The sequence below is a fragment of the Dromiciops gliroides genome, chromosome 2 (genome assembly GCF_019393635.1).
Source record: "Dromiciops gliroides isolate mDroGli1 chromosome 2, mDroGli1.pri, whole genome shotgun sequence".
Classification (NCBI taxonomy): domain Eukaryota; kingdom Metazoa; phylum Chordata; class Mammalia; order Microbiotheria; family Microbiotheriidae; genus Dromiciops; species Dromiciops gliroides.
In genome coordinates this window covers 90907034-90927486 of record NC_057862.1, presented here as the reverse complement: position 1 = coordinate 90927486, position 20453 = coordinate 90907034, and the positions used below count along the sequence as shown (strand labels likewise).

Genomic DNA, 20453 nt, shown 5'->3' with positions numbered 1-20453 from the left:
GCTTGTTTGTATAGATTGGTTTACTTGTTGTCTTCCTCATTAGATTTGTATCTCCAGTGCTTAGCAGTGTCCACCATGTAGTTGGTGCTTGGTAAATGCTTTCTGATTGACTATTATTAGTATTGGAGTTCCTTCTAGCTCTAAATTCTATGACTATTGATTTCTCACCCTCTGTGTCTTTGGCCTTCTCACCTGAGAACATCCATCTCCTAATGTATTCCCCTTTCCCACTGATGAGTTCCTCCCAGAGCCTCCATTTTGGGAAAGGACCCATGCTGGTCATCCTTCATTCTTCTCTCAGCTCTGCTTCTGACTCTTTGAAGTTGGCCACCACGCCTCTGCTTGGAGTCCCTTCCACTTCCACACCGTTCATTTCCCTTTTATGGTTGTCTTCCCCTGGTAGAAGTCAGGACTTTCTTTTGCTTGAATTTGTATGCCTGGCTGCTTGCACATTGATGTCAGTGTTCAATGAATGTTTGTTGACTGATAGCCCAAGGTAGATGGTTAAAGATGGAAATATATGTGTATACATATAGTTATATATGTATGCATGTATATACATACATGTAACATACATATATGCACACACTCTCAATACCTTTCTGTTTTAGACATACACAGTGAGAAAAAAATTTTGTATTTTCTTTTTTTTGTAGATGAGAAGGAAACAGTTGCATATTTCTCAGCACATTTTGAAGAACAATTGAAAATTTACAAAAAACAGGTTGGTTTTAAAATCTAGTTATCATACTTTTTTTCCCCCATGTTTAGAAATGTTTTGTTTTACACGATTCTCTCAGTGTATGTTTGTAATATTTTTAGGAGAAATATCCATTATCTAGAGAAGCAGGTTCTAAACTGAGGGATACCCATATCTCATATGTGTGTGCTTTAAATATATCTACATAATGCATAAACACTAAAAGCACATTGAAACTGAAACCACATTCTTAATATACTTTTAAGATTAATTATAGATCTAGCTACCAAACTATTTGAACATTGTAAGCAATCTGGTGTCAAATTCTTATTTTTTCTAATTGAATAGGAAAAAAAGTTGTTAGTAGCATGAATTAATTACATAATGTATAAACTATGGAATACCATTTTTGCAGTATGTTCCATGAAAAAAAAATATGATTGAGCAGAGATGGCCTTGGGTTTCAAAGATTTAATGAAATCTTACATTTCCCTTGCCTTCCCTTCTCCTTTCCTTTCTTTAACAGGTTATCATTAATTTGGTAGATCAAGCAGGAAGAGAAAAGATTATTGGAGATGCTTACCTCAAGCAGGTGTTGCTTTTCAATAACTCAAATCTCACTTATGTTTCATTTGACTTTCATGAACATTGGTAAGGTGGCTTACTTGGAATGTTTTTTGATTCCTTAGAATGTAAATGGATGTGTGATAAAAGCTAATTTGACTAACTTTCAGTTATCTTATTTGTAAAATAAATGGTTGGATTAAGTCATTTCCAAGGTTCTTTTCAGTTCTACCATTCTTTCAATCAGAGGTACTTTTGTTTAATGGGAAATCATATTTCTTTTTAGCCATAGGTCAATTTATTTTTAGATTTGATTTCCATGTAAACATAGTTTTTGATTAATTTTTTGGATTATATGTCCTTTTTACTTCATATTTATATTTTCTTTTTCCCTTACAATCATTCAGAGAGGGAGTACGTGCGTGTGCGTGTGTGTGTGTGTGTGTGTGTGTGTGTGTACACATGTACAACTTTCCCTTAGCCACTTAGATTCTGGAATTTTCCTTTTCTGTCCTTTATCCCTTGTACTTTTGGGAAAAGTTCCTTTTCCCCCTTTCTATATAAAATCACCCTGGGTTGCTTATTCTTTTTTGGGGGTGGGGACAGGGCAATGAGAGTTAAGTAACTTGCCCAGGGTCACATAGCTACTAAGTGTCAAGTGTCTGAGGTCGAATTTGAACTCAGGTCCTCCTGAATCCAGGGACAGTGTTCTATCCACTGGGCCACCTAGCTGCCCCTGGGTTGCTTATTCTTAACACTCTAACCCATAATGAAACTCACTTCCATTTGTTTTGAAAACAGAGTTTGTACTTCATTGAACCATACAAAGTGGCTACAAATGTTTATGTAATTTATTTGTGTTACATATGTATTATAGCTTACATATTTCATACTTTTACTTTTTATGTCAAAAAAACCCTTACCAATTAGATTTTTAAATATTTCATTTTTCAATGTGTTTTAGCCGAGGAATGAAATTTGAGAATGTTCAGACTCTAACGGATGCCATTCATGACATTATTCTGGACATGAAGTGGTGTTGGTAGGTATGATTTAACAAAGCTAACATTTGTTTTGCAAGATTCTAATATTTATGCCTTTTGCTGCCAGTAAACACTAAGTGTAACTTCTTGGAGAGGAATTTTATTTGGTCTCCCAAGTCTAATCTTTTTCTTTTGTATTCCTAGAAATTTAGTTATTTTGCTTTTGGGGGAGAAATCATGTTAGGTGAATTTAAAAAATGGTTTAGGTCATCTAAATCTCACTGCTTTTTTGTGTCTAAATCTGTCCCAATATTATTTAATGAAAATAAATTCATTTAGAGTATTTTTTCTTAATCCATATTTTCTTATCAAATGGAGAGGCCAAACTAAGATATTAAAGACACCATGTTAAACTTTTTTTAATTAATAAAGTATTTTATTTTTTCCCCCGTTACATGTAAAGATAGTTCTCAACTTTTGTTTATACAGGCTTTCCAATTTCAGATTTTTCTCCCTCCCTCCCCTCCCTCCCCCATGTTAAACTTTTAATGAAAATGATGGTGGTCAGTGATATTTATTGACTACTGACAAGCTGTTTTATAAGAAATGCCTGGTCCAGTGGCATGTAGATAGTAGGTACTCAATAAATAGCAGTGGAATAAGTGAATATTGATAGAACATTAATAGGACATTGTCTTGTAAGATTTAGATTGGACATCCTGAAGGCTTGTTGATGATAGGGCAGAAGTTGTTAAGAAAAGAAGGCTATTTCATTTCTTAAAAATCTTCAGGGAAAGAGTAACTGAATGTGGAGGTTGCAAAAAATTTGGCAAAAGATTATGTATAGCTATTTTATATACCTGGGGTTGTGTAAAAATTTCTTGGCAAAAAGGGGTTGTGAATGGAAAAAATTTAAGAAGCCCTGATATAGATATCTTCTGGTTGAAGTCAGTAGAGAGAAACGAGATAACCACTGAATTCTTATCCAAGTTTATAATCACAGAGTGAAGCAATGAAAGTAAAACTTAGTCACTAGGCCAGTTTTTTGAGTCAGTTATGTCAGCTCTTGATAGAATTCACTGCATGCTTCGTTTAAGTATCATACTCTTAAATTGGCTGCCTACTCTAAGTTTGTGTAAGTATGCATCTTAGAACTTGCATTTTGGCTGTTCATCAGTCAGAATTTAGGTTAGCCTAAAATTCATTCAGCTTGATTAATAGGAACAAAATCAATTTAATTTTGAGAAACATTTAATGTGCTACAAAGTGACAAATTTGAAGAAAATTACACTAAATATTACTAACAGCCTCCTTTGGTTTTTTGAAGGGTTGATCAAGCAGGGGTAATATGTAAACAGGAAGGGATTTTTCGAGTTAATTGCATGGACTGCTTGGATCGTACAAATGTAGTACAAGCTGCTATTGCAAGAGTGGTCATGGAACAGCAGGTATGTTTCAGTTTAGCTTTAAATTCTTTTCCTAATTAATTGGATTGCATTAGGAAAAGCATTAGTTTTGAAGTCAGAAGACCTTGATTTACATGCTAGCTTGGTTACTGACGTCTCATAAGGGGCTAGGAATTTAAATGCTTTGACCTTCAGTTTTCTTGACTAATTGAGCCCAGAGATTCCTTCCAAAGTCTATAAATTGAATTAATGATTCTTATGTATAAAAAAGAAAACTCTTGTTAAAGCTCTACAATGAAAGAAAATCCTCATACTGAGGAAAAGTGATGTTTTCATAAGTATTAATTCAAAGATGCAAAACTTGACATTTTGAAACTTGCTGTTTATAAAAGTGTCTTTTTCATTTCACATTGATATTCTGTTGCTTCTGCTGTTTAAATTTGTTGAAATGAAATATTACTATGTGAGGCTTCCTGCCAAAAATTACATGAAGCCATTCCAAGTATTTTGTGTATATATCTTTGACATGCCAAGTATTAATTTTCTTGCAATATTAAAAAGAAAATGCTTTTAATTTTCTTTAAAAATTCTTGTTTGTATATACTTTGTGTTTTCTGTATTCTATCCTGTGGATGCTTTGCAACTAATCAATTACTATTTTTAAACTTTAGCTAAAGAAATTAGGTGTGATGCCTCCTGAGCAACCGTTGCCAATGAAATGCAATCGAATTTACCAGATAATGTGGGCAAATAATGGCGATTCCATAAGCAGACAGTATGCTGGAACGGCAGCTTTAAAGGTATTTTTTTTAAGTAGTATGCACTTGGCCTTCATTCATTATAGCCATCATAATTTGGTTTAGAAGTAACTTTTGAAAATATCAACCTTGTTAAGTTGCATGAGGTTTGTTTTTGTTTTTTTTTCTTCTTTATGTGATGGGGTCTGTGGAAATCCCCAAAACACTCAGTGACAGACTTAGGGAACTAAAACCTGACTTTTTCACACAAATTGTAAAAATGTAGGTATTATTGCATCATTTAACACCCATGTTATTATTTATACACACCCAGAGTTTTAAAGTTTGACAGATATCAAACATTTCATCTTTTTGGTGAAATGACAAATGGGGAAAAAAAATTAAGTAAAATTTAGAAATCCTTTTATATGTTCTTGTTTTAATGCATAGGGAAAGATGCTAACTGTGGGGATCCAAGTTCAGACTTCTGAAGAAGCTGTCTATTTCTAGCCCTTGTTGGTGAGCTACCTAAACATGTCAGTCCTAAATTGATGGACCTAGAATAGATTCATAGGATCATTGAGATTTAAAAGTGGAAGAGTCCTTTAGAGATCATCTAATTCAGCCCTTTCATTTGACAGATAAGAAACTGCACCTCAGAGAGGTTCAGTGATTTGTTTTCACAAAAGTTTCATGTATAATTTCCAGCAAAACCAGAACCTGTTTTTCCAGACTCCCAGTCTAGGGTTCTTTTAATTACATTGTGTCACAGACATAGAGGTAGTACATCATAGTGGATAGTGGATAGAGAGTTGAGTGGAAAGAACTGAATTCAGTTGCTGACTCTGATACTTCCCTAGGCAAGTCCCTTGAACTCTCTATGCCTCAGGTATCTCCCTAGGACTTAGCTACTAAATTGATGAAATCACTGGTTCTTTGCACCTATGGTAACTCTCTCTCTTTCTTTTGTTTGTTTGTTCTGGCAGGGCAGTGAGGGTTAAGTGACTTGCCCAGGGTCACACAGCTAGTAAGTGTCAAGTGTCTGAGTTCTGATTTGAACTCAGGGTCCTCCTGAATCCAGGACCGAGGCTTTATCCACTGTGCCACCTAGCTTCCCCCTATGATAACTGTTAATTACCAGACTCTTATTTCATGGATTTCACTGTCATCAATTCCAAATACTTTTTATTAACCCTCATGTTCCTTATCCTTCCATTTCTTTTCAATATTAGACATTAATCATCCCTGTATTCTTGAAATTTCTACCATCATTTCCCATGATACCATACCATCTTGATTCTCTTTTTGACTATTCTTCTGTTTCCTTTGCTCTTTTTTTTTTTTTTTGTACTTGTTAAATGTAACTACCTGAGTCTTCTCTCTGGGAATTCCCTTCTTTCATGAGCCTGTTTTCTCTCAGCATTTTTGGTTATTACCTTCATGGAGATTACTCACAAATCTCTACCTCTGTTCTCAAGATCTCTCCTGAACAACTGCCGAGCATTTCAGCATGACTGCTAGACAGTTCCATCTATATGCTTCAATATCACTTCAAATTAAAAAAAAAAAATGGAGCTTATCTGTATTCCCCCATACCAGCTTCTCCCACAATTTTCCAGTAGTCTGTCACATTCTTTTCCCCCAACTCTCATAGAATCAATCACCAGGTTCAAAGAAATCTTTTTATCCAGCTCTTCCTTCACTTTCCCCTGCCACCAACTTAATTATCTACTAATATCTTTTATTTGGTCTGTAGTCTTTTGACTAATATCCCTATTTTCATTCACTTTCCTGCAATGACATTGTCAAATGTCTTTTTGAAGTATTACTGATTCTGTTCTTCCTTTCTTCTCTGCTCTACTCCTTTTCATAAACCTTAAGTGGCTTCCTGTTGTTTACCCAGTAATGGCCATCCCAGTTGCCTGCACATGTTCCTTTTTCTTCATCCAAACAGGACTACCTAACATTTCTTAAACATGGTTAGTGCTTTTCTTACCTTCATGTCTTTGTTAATATCATTCCCCATGTTTGGAATGTTCTCCCCATCTCTACCTGTTGAAATCTCAACCATTCTTTAAACCATAACTAATATATATGCCTTCTTCTTTGATTTCCCTAGTCAGATAGTCTCTTTCTTCTTTGAATCTCCACATTCCTTTACAGATACTTTTTTTTTCTTTAAATTTTTTTATCCCTGGTTCCGGAATCTAAGCTTCTTGAGGGTTTCGTTTTTATTTTTGTAACTTCTATTCCTAAGCACCTTGCTCACTAAGGTTTTAATGAAAAAATGATTATGTTTCTATTCAGATCACGCCTACTTTTTTACCCCAAGTAAAATTAGTATTTGGAAAGTTTTATGAAACTGCACTTCTGATCCTTTAGTGGCTATGTTCTTATCAGCGTGATTATTACTCCTCCCTAAACAGATTCCATCTCAGCTTTTCTATCTTTTCCTGTGTGATAATCCTTTATGCCTCCTTCTTCCCATGCATCTTTTAGAGAGTTTCTACTGAAGACCTTACACTACATTTGGGGCTGTCCATCCATTACTCCTTTTTTTCTTCTTGACAATGGTCCATCATTTTTACACCATATCTTCTTCTTTTTTTCTTTTTGTGAGGCAATTGGGGTTAAGTGACTTGCCCAGAGTCACACAGCTAGTAAGTGTTAAGTGTCTGAGGCCGGATTTGAACCCAGGTACTCCTGACTCCAGGGCCAGTGCTTTATCCACTGTGCCATCTAGCTGCCCCACACCATATCTTTTTAAAATAATTTTTTTAATTTTTAATTTTAAAATTTTTTTAGTGGGGCAATTGGGGTTAAGTGACTTGCCCAGAGTCACACAGCTAGTAAGTGTTAAGTGTCTGAGGCTGGATTTGAACTCGGGTACTCCTGACTCCAGGACCAGTGCTCTATCCACAGCGCCACCTAGCTGCCCCCCATCCTTTTCCCTTAATTGCTTTCCTTCTTATTTCTCTCTTTGGTAAGTTCAACTTTTATATCTCTGTGTCTGTATCTTTGTGTGTGTCTGTGTCCGTGTCCATGTGTCTGTGTCTGTGTCTATGTCTCCTTCCTTCCTGTGACCAGTGCAAATAATAGTGAGGTTTAAGTGTCCTTGCTCCCACTTTCCTCTACTTATTGTACAAATTTTTCCTTGAGTACACTGTTTATGTGATTCCTCATCATTTCTCTCCTTTCCCCCCATCTCCCAGTGTACTCCTTTCCCTCTCCCTCCCCCCTTTCCATTTTTCTTTTGAGAGCATCAAGTCATAACAGAATCACTTCTGGGCCCTCTATCTATTTAGATTCCCACTGTGATTCCTAATGATGATAGAGTTCTGAGGGACTAAATATATCATTTCTATATGTAAGAATGTAAATAGTTTAACCTTGTGTAGCCCTTACCGTAGCTTGCTTATGTTAACCTTTTTATGCTTCTCTCTCTTTTTTTTTTTTTTGCGGGGCAATGGGGGTCACACAGCTAGTAAGTGTCAAGTGTCTGAGGCCGGATTTGAACTCAGGTCCTCCTGAATCCAAGGCCAGTGCTTTATCCACTGAGCCACCTAGCTGTCCCCCAGAATAAGTTATTCTTGGTTGTTGATTCTTTGCCTTCTAGAATATCATTCCAAACTCTCCACTAGCGCTTATGTGGTCCTGACTGAGACTCTTCAGTACTTGCATTCTTTCTTTCTGGCTGACTTCAGTACTTTTTTTCTTGACCTTGGAGCCCTGGACGTTTTTATAATCTTCTTGGGAATTTTTATTTTGGAATTTTTATCTCATGGGGTCATTAGTTTCCATTTGACCAATTCTAATTTTCAGTAAGGTTTTTCCTTTTTTTCCAAGTTGTTAATTCTCTTTTCATATCTTTCTTTTCCCATTTGTTCCTTAACCACTTTCATTTGGTTTTTTAAATTATTTTTTAGCTCTTTTATAAAAACTTTCCTAAGAAGTCTTGGAGTTTTGTCCAAGCTGCATTTTTTTTTTAAATTTAAGGCTTTACTTTTGGTTGGGTTCTTTTATTTGCTTATTCTTCCATCCTAATTCTTAACTTTGGACTTGATTTTAGTGCTGGGTTCTACATTTCTGGGGGTGGGGCGATGTTTCACCTGAGTTTCTCTTCTCTTGAATTTTTTACTGTTTTAATAGCTCAGTCTGGGGCCCTTTAAATTTTTGGTGCTCCCACAGAATCCTAGAGGTGAGGTCTTTTCACTGGTCTCATCTCTGCAAGCTCCTGACCCAGGTTTGGGTCTGTTGGCTTGTTCTTTTTTGGTTTTCAGTAAACTACTGCCAGACTCAGCTACTAATAGCTTGTGTGAGAGGCTCTGCAGCTTCCCCTGTGACCTGGGACTTCTGTTTATTTCAGTGCAGGCTTCTACATTGAGCTAGAGACTAGGACTGAGTCTCTGCTCTGCTCTGCTCCTAGGATCATAGCCACCCCGCTAAGTTGTGCTTCTAGAACTTGTTACCTGTTTGGTACACAACTGGGGTCCACTTGCTGGGTAACAGCGGCCAGATGGCACCCAGTCCTTCAGCCAGTGTTTGTTCCAAGACCCTCTGGGATCACTGTCTTTCAGTCCCTGATGCTGGAATGCTCTGTACCTTGTGCTTCTGTGGTGGCCAGATCCTTTCCCTAGTGTCTGCAAAGCTTTCATCCCTAGGAACACATAGAGGAACCCAGTAAAGAAATCTGGGGGGGCAGCTAGGTGGCACAGTGGATAAAGCACTAGCCTTGGATTCAGGAGGACCTGAGTTCAAATCCGGCCTCAGACACTTGACACTTACTAGCTGTGTGACCCATGGCAAGTCACTTAACCCCCACTGCCCTACAAAAAAAAAAGAATTCCTGATCAGAATCCATTCTGTTGTGTTTTCCAGGTCTTTGTGGAGGAGGTTTAGTGGGTATCCAGGCTTTACTGTTTCCTCTGGCATCTTGACTCTGCCCCCTCAACCTATCTATCTCTATGATACTTTCTTATGATTTCACCTCAAAACTGTTAGGTATACCTGAGAACTTCATTCTTTGGATGATCTTAGGACTAGTCACTGAGCAGCAGCTGATGAAAGTTTTTAGGAAGTTTGAAAGCTGAGTAGAATGGTGTATAAAACAAGACATTGGTTATACCGAATAGAAAGAAATATACTAATATTTTTTAAATCTTAAATAATTTTTCAAATGTTTTATTTTATAAGTTTGTAGCATTTATACTGAAGTTATTAAATTTATACTGAAGTTATAAAGACTTAATTAAGACTTTTGGGGACTCAGTGGGCTGCTTTTGCACCATAGTGCCATAATCTAGGTGATCCTCATTGCTCATCTGCTTGGTTTTTTGTTTGTGGATTAAGATGGCCCTTTTAGACTGTCTGTGCTTTTTATTAGCATGAAGCAGTTCTATAAAGAGTGCCTTTAAGCTTAACTCCACAAAACAGTCATAATTTTGCTAGAGGAAGAGATGCATTATGACTTCACAGGTATAGTTGATACCATATTGCTTGATTTCTCAAGAGGTAGGGGAGGTGTGGGAGGGTGAGAATTTGCAACTTAAAATTTAAAAAAATGTTAACACTTTTTACATGTGAGTGGGAAATATTTAACAATAAATAAAAATGTTTTTAAAAAGGAATTATCAGGTATATGGAATAAAATAGAAATGATTAGCTCAATAATGAATAGAAAATTCCATTGAGTATATAAGACTTAAGCACGTGAACTAGTGGAAATTCTTAGATTACAAATGTATAAAAAAAATGATCCCTCGATATGAGGAATATAGAATTTTTAACAAGAATCTACAGAGGAGATGCCAGTAGGTTGCTAAATGATTCCTTTCTAGGAAACTACAAGGCAGGCTCTGTTGTCTGAAGGATGGAAAAATGAAATTATCTTTAATCCATCAGGAAAATAAGAGAAAAGGGACAGAGAGAATGCTTTCCCCTGGCATATAAAACTGGAAAGGGAAGCAGGCCAGAAAAAGCAGAGCCACAAATCCTCAAACCTCTGTTTTCCTGTTTGACCAAAGGGAATAGAGAGCGAAGTCAAGAGAGACCACAGCAAGCTAGGTCTTCAAATCCCAGTTACTGTATCTGGTCAAGTCAAATGACATGCTCCTCCTTCAAGGACGAGCAGTAGCTCTTCTTATCTATAGTCCAAGCTCTGCTTATGTCTGAAGGTCAGTTTTAAGGGGCATTCTACTCCATTAGTACACAGAAAGCTGCCTCCTCATTTCAGTTCACATGATTTATTGGAGATCCCAATTTAGAATGGAGGGGGTTGACCTGTTCATAATTGCAAGCAGTCCCTGACATTTGGGGGCCATTCTTTTCTTTTTTTTTTTCCTTGTGGGGCAGTTGGGGTTAAGTGACTTGCCCAGGGTCACACAGCCAGTAAGTGTCAAGTGTCTGAGGCTGGACTTGAACTCAGGTACTCCTGAATCCAGGGCCGGTGCTTTATCCACTGCGCCACCTAGCTGCCCTGGGCCATTCTTTTCTGAAAGGAGATGCCTCATCTTGGCTGGACCTAAAGGGAAGAGAGAGGCAAATTATTCTGTACTTCTCTCCATCCCAAATACTTAACAAGGTAACTTCTAACAGCTGCAAATTGTTGTTGTTTGTCCATCCTTCTTGAAGAGGACCACAACATCGGGAGGTGATGTCATGACTTGCAGTGAATTGGATTTAAGTGAGGGAGGTCTGTGCAAAGTCACCAGCCTCATTCTCTCTTCCAGAGCCATCTGGGTCCAGTGGCATGATATATATCAGGATGACTGGAGATGGCCCCAAAGTTTAAGGCAATAGGGTTTAAGTGCCTTGCCCAGGGTCACACAGCTAGTAGGTGTCTGAGGTGAGATTTGAACTTAGGTCCTTCCAACTTTAGGGCATGTGCTCTATCGCCTGTGCCACCTACCTGCCCTAACAACTATAAATTAAAACTGCCAAGGATGGCTGGGCAGGCAGGCTTTATAACCAGAAATTCCTAATTCCTTTAATTCTTAAGGGACTCAAGGAATTCAGTTTAATTCAACCCCAAATCTCCTGTAACAGAATCTTGTCATGTTGACTATTATATGAATAAATGGACTTTTGGAGAGGCTTAGTCTTTTCCTTTTTTTTTTTTGCAAGGCAATGAGGGTTAAGTGACTTGCTCAGGTTCACACAGCTAGTAAGTGTTAAGTGTCTGAAGTCGGATTTGAACTCAGGTCCTCCTGAATCCAGGGCCAGTGCTTTATCCACTGCACCACCTAGGTGCCCCTGTACAAACTTTTTCGAAAGGTATATACATCTTTGGCAGCATGGTGTGGCATAATAGCCAGCCTCAAACCATGAAGGCCTAGGTTCAGGTTCCATCTCTGATATACTGGCTGAGTGACCCCCGGGCAAATCATTTAGCCTTTCAGTGTTCTGGGCAACTCCTGGTTACAGAGAAGGGGCTGACTTGTACCAGGAGAAGTTTCCTCCTGTAAGACTTCTCTGTACCAATGAACATAACTAATTATGTCACCATGGTGACCTCAGTGTTATATAAAATGTGAGGATTTGTTTAGATGATCCCTAAAATCCTTTCCAGTCCTTGCAAGGAATTATTTTTCTAAGTTGTAAATATTTTATAGGAACCAGGGTTTTAAACCTTATGACATGTATAGTTTGGACTTGCTTTTGTATTTTCTTAAACAAATCAGCCTAACTAACTGGTCAAAATAACATTTTCTCAACAGGGTGATTTCACTAGGACGGGTGAAAGGAAGTTGGCAGGAGTCATGAAAGATGGAGTTAATTCTGCTAATAGGTATTACCTGAATCGCTTTAAGGATGCCTACAGACAAGCAGTTATAGGTAAGAAGCTTTTCCCTTCCATAAGTTGTGATGGCTAATCCACTGATTTCTTTCTTGGATGAACATTTTTATGAATATAGAATAACATTTCTGTTTTATAATATACCTTGTATTTTATATTGTCCATCTTTCCAAATGAGATTACTTTTTTTTAAAACTGTTGGTTGATATTAATTCCTTAGACTGCTGCTAATAAAACAAACCATCTGTCTCTCTAAGTATTTGTCTTTGTTACCAGTGCAGTAGAGCCAGTGAGGTTGGGGCATACAGAATGAGGGGTGTAAAACCACTGCCTCACAGAATGGAGATTATTATCTGAGCTAGGGACTTTCTTATCAGCAGAAACACACCTCTTGGCTCTCATTGTTCTTCCCCCCCCCCCCCAACTTCTTCCCTCTTTCTTTCAAGAGTGCTACCATTATTCCAGTCACCTCAGGTCACAACCTGGAAGTCATCTCTGACTCTTCCCTTTCCCATTCCCATATCTAATTCTTGCCATGTTTAATGTCTCTGGCATTTCTCCCATCTGACTCTTCTGTACTCATACAACTGTCTTAAGTTCAGGTCTTCATCATCTCTCACCTGACTTACCTCACTTGCTTCCTGAAGTGGTCTCCTGCTTTTAGGCTCTTCCCTTTCCAATTCATTCTCCACCTAGATACCAAATTGGTGTTCTGATGGCACAAGAATGCTTCGAATTGCCTCTAAGATAAAATTCAGACTACTCCCTCACTTCAGCTTTCCTTTCCACTCTGTGCTACAGCCAAACTGGCTCCGTAGAATTCTTTCCTTCCTTGCTCCCACCTCCTAGGACTCGTTGGTCCCTTCAAGGCTGTTTTCAAACGGTAGTGCCTTCAAGAAGTCTTTTCAAACTTCCTTAGTTGTCTTTTCCCAGATCTCTTTGTGTTTATTCTGCATGTGTCCTGTGTTTATTAAGAATATGGTAGAATTAGTTTTAGGGGTAGGTGGGTGATGCAGTGGATAGAGTACCAGCTCTGGAGTCAGGAATGTTGACTCAAGTCTTCATATCTATGCCAGTTTCTTTTCTATGACATCATAACATCTTTTATGTTTTTAAGAATATTTATGATTATTATAAGTCAAGAAGTATATATCAACATGCTTACGTTTCTGTCATACCAACGATTTTTAAATTATTGATAATCTTTATCATGTCCTTATATAGTAGTCAGTATTCTGTTTTATTTCTTTAAAACTTATTTTCCATACATTTTTGTTATTGTTGTTCACTCATTTTAGTTGTTTCCCACTGATCATGACCCCATTTGGGGTTTTCTTAGCAGAGATAACTGGAGTGGTTTGCCATTACTTTCTCCAGCTCATTTTACAGATGAGGAAACTGTGGTAAACAGGGTCCAATGGCTGGCTCAGGGTCACACAGCTAGGAAGTATCTGAGGCCAGATTTGAACTCGGGTCTTTCTGACTTCGGGCCTAGCACTCTATCCATTTATACCACCTATCTACATTACTTTTTTTAAATAAAAAAGTATTTAAACTAATCCTGTTTTCCATTCTCTTTCCAAACTATAAACTAAGATAATGACTTATTCTGGCATTTCTTCTACTCTCTCCACTTCCCTCATCTTCTATCTTAGATTTGATGCAAGGCATTCCTGTGACTGAAGATCTCTATTCCATCTTTACAAAAGAGAAAGAACACGAGGCTTTGGATAAGGAAAATCAGAGAAGCCACCAGGAACTGATTAGCCAACTTTTACAGAGCTATATGAAATTACTGTTGCCTGATGATGAAAAATTCCATGGGGGATGGGCCCTTATTGATTGTGATCCAAGGTCAGTTTGAATTAGTACCCAGCCATTTCCCTGTCTTAACCTTCTCATGCTAATATCTTAATTAACAGTCGATAGGTAATATGGGCAGTGTTTACTTAGATAACAAAAGGTTTGGACTTCTATGCATGGTGCATGGCAATTTACAAACACTTGGGTAGCACATCATTTTTGGTAGTTCCTAGGTTGCATATGACTTAAAATATTACACATTGTTCTGGATATGCACAATCTAGCTGAAGGTATCATCCTTCTCAGGGAAATTGTTTTAATGTTTTGGTACTCTTTCACCCTCAATTTTTCACTACTCATGGCTTAGTTAATTCTACCTTAGAATGTTGTGAAAGTGCTTTTTAAATTGCAATATGCTATATCAGTTTGGACTATCACATGTACTCTCTACTCAAGTCCTGGTAGCTCATTATGATGGGGAGGTGACAGTTCTTGAGGGTTATGCTGCGAGAGCATAATCAACTCTTGAAAGTTCCATCAAGTTGGAATGGTTTTAGTACAGGTGCATGATGATGGACTGTAAGCTGAGAACGAGTTTGGAGAGACCACTGCACCAAGTCATAACTTTGTATTCTGTCAGTGGAGGGAGGAAGTATTGAAATCATGCATCCTCGAAATAGTCTCTATGTAAACATCTTACTTTTTACTCTTTTCTTCAACTCTTGTCCAGTTAACTCAGGAACCTGCCCCTTCTGGCTACATTCACTTACAAATACCTGAAACAATCCTCATCATGGCTGAAAAGTATAGTATTACTAGTGACAATTGTTTCAAGAAACAGAAGGTAGATTTTTGAGACAAAATTACGTGATAGAGAACTAGGCCACCAACCTCTTAAAGATCCTTCAAAAATGTCTAGAAGCCTCTTTCACAATCTCTATAAAACCTTCTATATGTTATGCAGTGTTGACATTTCAAGAAAATCTTAAAGTTACTTAATTTTTCTTTCTTTAAAAACCAATCACTGGTATTTGAATGATATTATTATTTTTTCCACAGTAAAGGTCTTTTTTAAGCTAGGCTGAGACCCTGTTTCCAAGGTAAAATGTTTTCAATGTAAAATCATTGGTTTACAAAGAAACTTTTGGAATATAGCCTTCTGTGGAGGACTGCTTATATTTGACATGTCTGGAAAGGGTTAATGCTACCTACATAGACTATGCTATGTTTTTGAAAAACAAATAATAAAGGATTCAAGGACAGTTGACTACTTTGGTTTTTGATAAAACGAAGTGGCCACGACCTATGATGCAAACTACTCAACACACACCATTTGTTACATTAGCCACATAGTGTAGCAGGGATAAGATCTTCAATGTGCCCCATTGGTTGGTCTGTTGTAGTGTTTGTCATCGTAAAGTTTCTGCAAATAAAACTAGAGCTCTTTATTTTCATTTTGGTATCACTTAATACTTGTTTCATTGCAGTATCATTAAGAGCAATTATCATTCCTTTCTTTTGTTATTATGGTACATTTTATATATATATATATATATATATATATATATATATATATATATATATATATATATATATATAATTTATTTTTTTTTTTAGTGAGGCAATTGGAGTTAAGTGACTTGCCCAGGGTCACACAGCTAGTGTTAAGTGTCTGAGGCCGGATTTGAACTCAGGTACTCCTGACTCCAGGGCCGGTGCTCTATCCACTGCGCCACCTAGCTGCCCCCGTACATTTTATTTTTCGAACACTGGCAAGGGGCAAAACAAGAGGTTGTTGGATGATGGCTAACCTGGACTATATGAGCTTGCCCTTAGTTACAACTGTGTAAGATAGTAGTGCCCGTGTAGGAGTCCCAGTGACTGATGAGAGAGAATAGAAAGCTTGGCTGCCCCATCTGTGTAAGACTGTCATGGCCAGGAGGTGAGAAGTCGATCTACACACCTTATTTACACGGAGAAGTTTTAGCCAAAAGTGTAGGTGTTTTACTATAAAAGCATGCACCATGCTTTGGTGCCCCATAGCAATAATACAGATTTATGCTTTGTCCCTTTGGCAATTGATAGTCAAGGGATGATATTGAACCTTAGGTTATTTTCCTATGCTGAATAATAATTCAGTCAACTGAATAATAGAGTTCCCAGTTATTTTCGGTTAGGCTGTATATTTTGTCTCCAAATTTTAAAAATTCTACTGTTTGTCTTTTTATGCAAAACTGTGCTTGATGGCTTAAAATATGGAATGTCATAAAAATAATTTTCCCCTAATCCCTGCCATATTTTTTAGCCTTATTGATGCTACTCATAAAGATGTGGATGTGCTGCTACTGCTTTCTAACTCTGCATACTACGTGGCCTAGTAAGTTGCATATTGATTAAAAAGTTCTAATTTTTAAAAATTAGGTGGTTTCTTAAATTGAATGTCACTTTTACAAGATTACTTTATTTTTAACTGCTTAGTAGTTCTGAATTATTTTATGTACTCAAGCTGAATATTTTCTATTTTAATTTTTATTCTTCTTTCTCTATCCAGTTATGATGATGAAGTTGATAAAGTAAATCAGTATCAAAGACTGAGCCTGGAAAACTTGGAGAAAATAGAAATAGGTAAAATTGAAATATTTAGGTTGTTTACTCTCCTGTTTCTTCAAAAGAGTATTCAGTTTTAAGAAATTAGTATGACTTTGTTTTAGAACCCAGAAAGTATTTTCTGAGCTTTTGGGAACTCATCTACTTCTCAGTAAATGTTATGTTTCAGTAACAATTACATTTTAATATTTTTTCTTTGCATTCTTTTTTAATACTGACCTACAGTGATTGTGACAGTGACCAACTGTTTATTCATGGGCATGGAAAACAACTCTTTTTGTTAAATACTGTAATAACCCTCGATATTTTTGGTTCTGTGAGCCAAGTAAATAAGACATTTCTTTTTTTAAAAAAATCACGATTGTGAGGGGCAGCTAGGTGGCACAGTGGATAGAGCACCGGCCCTGGATTCAGGACTACCTGAGTTCAAATCTGACCTCAGACACTTAACACTTACTAGCTGTGTGACCCTGGGCAAGTCATTTAACCCCAATTGCCTCACTTAAAAAAAAAATCATGATTGTGGTATGTTTCCATAGTTTAGACACAAATAAGTCCTAATTTAGATACAAATATATCACCTTCATGTGAGGAATTCCAAAATCCCCCTATCTAACGTTTCTTTAGCAAACCCTATTCTTTGCCCACACCATGACCTCCAGTCTCTTGACTCATTTCTTTTTCTTTTTTGTGTGTGTGAGGCAATTGGGGTTAAGTGACTTGCCCAGGGCCACACAGCTAGTAAGTGTCAAGTGTCTGAGGCTGGATTTGAACTCAGGTCCTCCTGAATCCAGGGCCAGCGTTCTATCCACTGCGCCACCTAGCTGCCCCGACTCATTTCTCTTGGGCCATGTAGCAGTACTCTCTCCTTTTTTCCCCATCTTGAGTCTTTGGTGAACCAATTCAACTCTGCCCTGCCAAGCCTCAAACTTCTATCACTCTTACTATCCATTATCTTTACACCTACACATGTGTATCAGAATGAAGGTAGAAAATATCACACAACTGTTCTGATTGGCTCCACAACAAATTTATGTTACGCAACCTCAACTGGGCCCTCTTTCTTCTGATCAGTCTTTCTATACCTGCCTTATCAACTCACAGTCCCACTCTCTACAGCAGCTCTTACAAACCTTTTCATCCCTCCTCCAACCTCTCATGGCTCCCTCTCTTCCCACCCTTTTAATTAAGAACTTAGGCTCATATTTTACAGAAGAAATTTAGGCCATTTGTCACGAGTTTTCCCTTTTCCCGTCTTCCTCATCTATTAATCAGATGCCTTCTCCCATTCTCTTCTACTTCAGCTATCTCATGATGAGGTCCCTTACACCTTACTAAAGCTAATCTCTCTACCAGCTATAGCATTGCATCCCATCTTCTCCAATAGATTGTCCCCTCTGTTATCCCCACTCTATCATTTCTTTTCAGTCTTTCCCTTCTACTGCCTGTGAACATGCCCATGTCTCTCCCATTCTCACTTGATGCTTCCATCCCCACTTACTCTCATCTTATATCTCCTGCCCTTTGCAGCTAAATTCCTCATAAAAGCCATCTACAATATGTGCCTCTACTTTCTCTCAACGAGAGATGAGGCCTTCTGGCCTCATTACCAATGCTGTCCTTATTGCCAAATCCAGTGGCCTTTGCTCAGTCTTTGTTCTCCTTGACCTCCCTTCAACCTTTGATATTATTGATCACCTCCTTGATAATCTCTTCTCTTTAGGTTTTTGGGATTCTGCTCTCTCCTGGTTCTCTTCCTACTAATCTGATCGCTCCTTCTCAGTCTCCATTGCTAGATTTTCATCCATATCACACTCTCTGACCATAAATGTCCTACAGAATTCTGGTCTCCTCTTCTCTTTCTATACTACTTCACTTGGTGATCTCCTTAGCTCTACCATGGATTTCATGACCATCTTTATGGTTGATGATTCTCAAGTCTACCTATCCTGCCTTAACTTCTGCAGACCTCTCCAAATGCCTTTCAGACATGTCACAGTGGTATCCAGTAGACATCTTAAACTCAACCTGTCAGAAACTGAACTCAGTATCTTTCCCCCTAAAAACCCTCTGCTCACCTACCTTCCCTATTACTGTGGAGGACACCATCCTCCTAGTCCCTCAGGCTCATAACCTGGACTCCTCACTGTCTCCCTTCCCCCTCCCCCCCCCCACTCCCACCATATCAAATTTGTTGGCAAGGCCTGTTGACTTTACCTTTGCAACATCTCCTGAACATGCCCTCTTCTCTCCTCTGACTTTGCCACCCCTCTCGTACAGGCCCTCATCACCTCAAGCCTGGACTATCGCCTACTGCACTAGCTTGCTTTTGTCAAATTTCTCCTCATTCCAGTCTCCAGTCTATCCTCCCTTCAACTACTAAAGGGCAGATTCAACAACTAAATCACAATTAGGCACTTCTCCGACTCCCCGCTCAGTAACTTCTAGTGGCTCCTGATTGCCTCCAGGATCAAATACAGAATCCTCTGCTTGGCGTTCAAAGTTTTTCTTAGCCTACTCACCTCCTACCTCTCCAGTTTTCTCACATACTTACTGGCTTGGCTACTACTCCAACAAGATACACGACTGGCATTTTCTCTGGATGTTCTCCATGCCTAGAATGCTCTCCCTCCTCATCTCAGCTAAATTCCAGCTAAAATCCAACCTTTTATAGGAAGTCTTTCCTTTACATCTTCCTTCTGTTATTTCCTGTTTATCCTGTATGTAGCTTGATTGCTTTTTGTTTCCCTCATTATATTGTTGGCTCTTTAAGGGCAGAGAATGTCTTTTGCTTCTTTTTGCATCCCCAGTGCTTGGAACTCTGCTCAGCACATAGTAGGTGTTTATTGACTGAATGACGAAGATTCACAGACAAGTATTCCAAATGCATAGTTAATGACAGAAAATATTAAATGGTGTTTGTACTGTCTTAGAGGTTAACTTGTGCTATATGATATTCATTTGGGATTTCTAGGTCCTGAACCCACTCTTTTTGGGAAACCAAAGTTTTCCTGCATGAGGTTACACTATAAATATAAAGAAACAAGTGGCTATTTTCATACCCTTCGAGCAGTGGTGCGTAACCCAGAAGAGGATGGAAAAGGTAATGATAATAATAAGGGAAATTTTATCTTTCGTTTAGAGTGGAGATGGATGGCCTGAGCTGATGGTTTATCCTGAGGCAGGATGCAATTGTTAAAAGGTCACAGCTGATGTAGGGCATGGATTATGTTGATGTAATCTGTGATGGAAATTTTCAGTTTGACCTTGCAATAGAACTGCAGACACATTCCCACATCCCCTATTTAATACAAATGTTAGGATAAATGATTCCTTTCAGAATCTAGCAAGTGGTGTTTTGCACATGTTTTAACCTGTTAGCACCAAGGTTGAAGGGAGGATAGAGATATAAGCTATTAAAGCTGCATTAGGACTTTTGGGACACCACCTGTAATGCTCTTGCAGTGTTGTTGTCTGGGGACTTTAGGGCATTTTTTTAAGTGGAGATAAAAAAGAGAATAACTCAGCTCACTAGGTAGCATCAAATTGCATTTTAGGTTAGATTGGCTCTTTTTAAAGTGTACATTTTGGAGGCTGATAGGCTGTAAATTGGATTTCAGATACTCTTCAGTGCATTGCAGAGATGCTACAGATTACCAAGCAAGCCATGGGTTTAGATGTGCCCATCATAGAGAAAAAACTTGAAAGGTGAGTGAGTTTGTTTTCCTCCCCTCTTAGAGTTACTAGGAAAAAATGCCCGGTTTAAAAATATATAGAGAAAGGTATTTCAGGGTCAGCTAAGTGGTGCTGTGGATAGAGCACCGGCCCTGGAGTCAGGAGGACCTGAGTTCAAATCCG

At 38.1% G+C, this 20453-nt stretch overlaps 1 protein-coding gene across 2 annotated transcripts in view; it reads left to right on the top strand.

Moving 5' to 3' along the window:
- The window catches only part of INPP5F (inositol polyphosphate-5-phosphatase F), a 103568-nt gene that overhangs the window by 79454 nt on the left and 3661 nt on the right, over positions 1-20453 (top strand). The window contains exons 9-19 of one of the 2 annotated variants that reach the window (XM_043983770.1): positions 657-724; positions 1227-1351; positions 2229-2306; positions 3575-3695; positions 4325-4453; positions 12106-12223; positions 13841-14039; positions 16294-16365; positions 16540-16613; positions 19570-19698; positions 20216-20303. In XM_043983770.1, coding sequence (XP_043839705.1) covers positions 657-724; positions 1227-1351; positions 2229-2306; positions 3575-3695; positions 4325-4453; positions 12106-12223; positions 13841-14039; positions 16294-16365; positions 16540-16613; positions 19570-19698; positions 20216-20303 — 1201 coding nt within the window. The remainder of the gene's footprint in view (positions 1-656; positions 725-1226; positions 1352-2228; positions 2307-3574; positions 3696-4324; positions 4454-12105; positions 12224-13840; positions 14040-16293; positions 16366-16539; positions 16614-19569; positions 19699-20215; positions 20304-20453) is intronic. The other variant, XM_043983771.1, reaches the window with a different exon arrangement.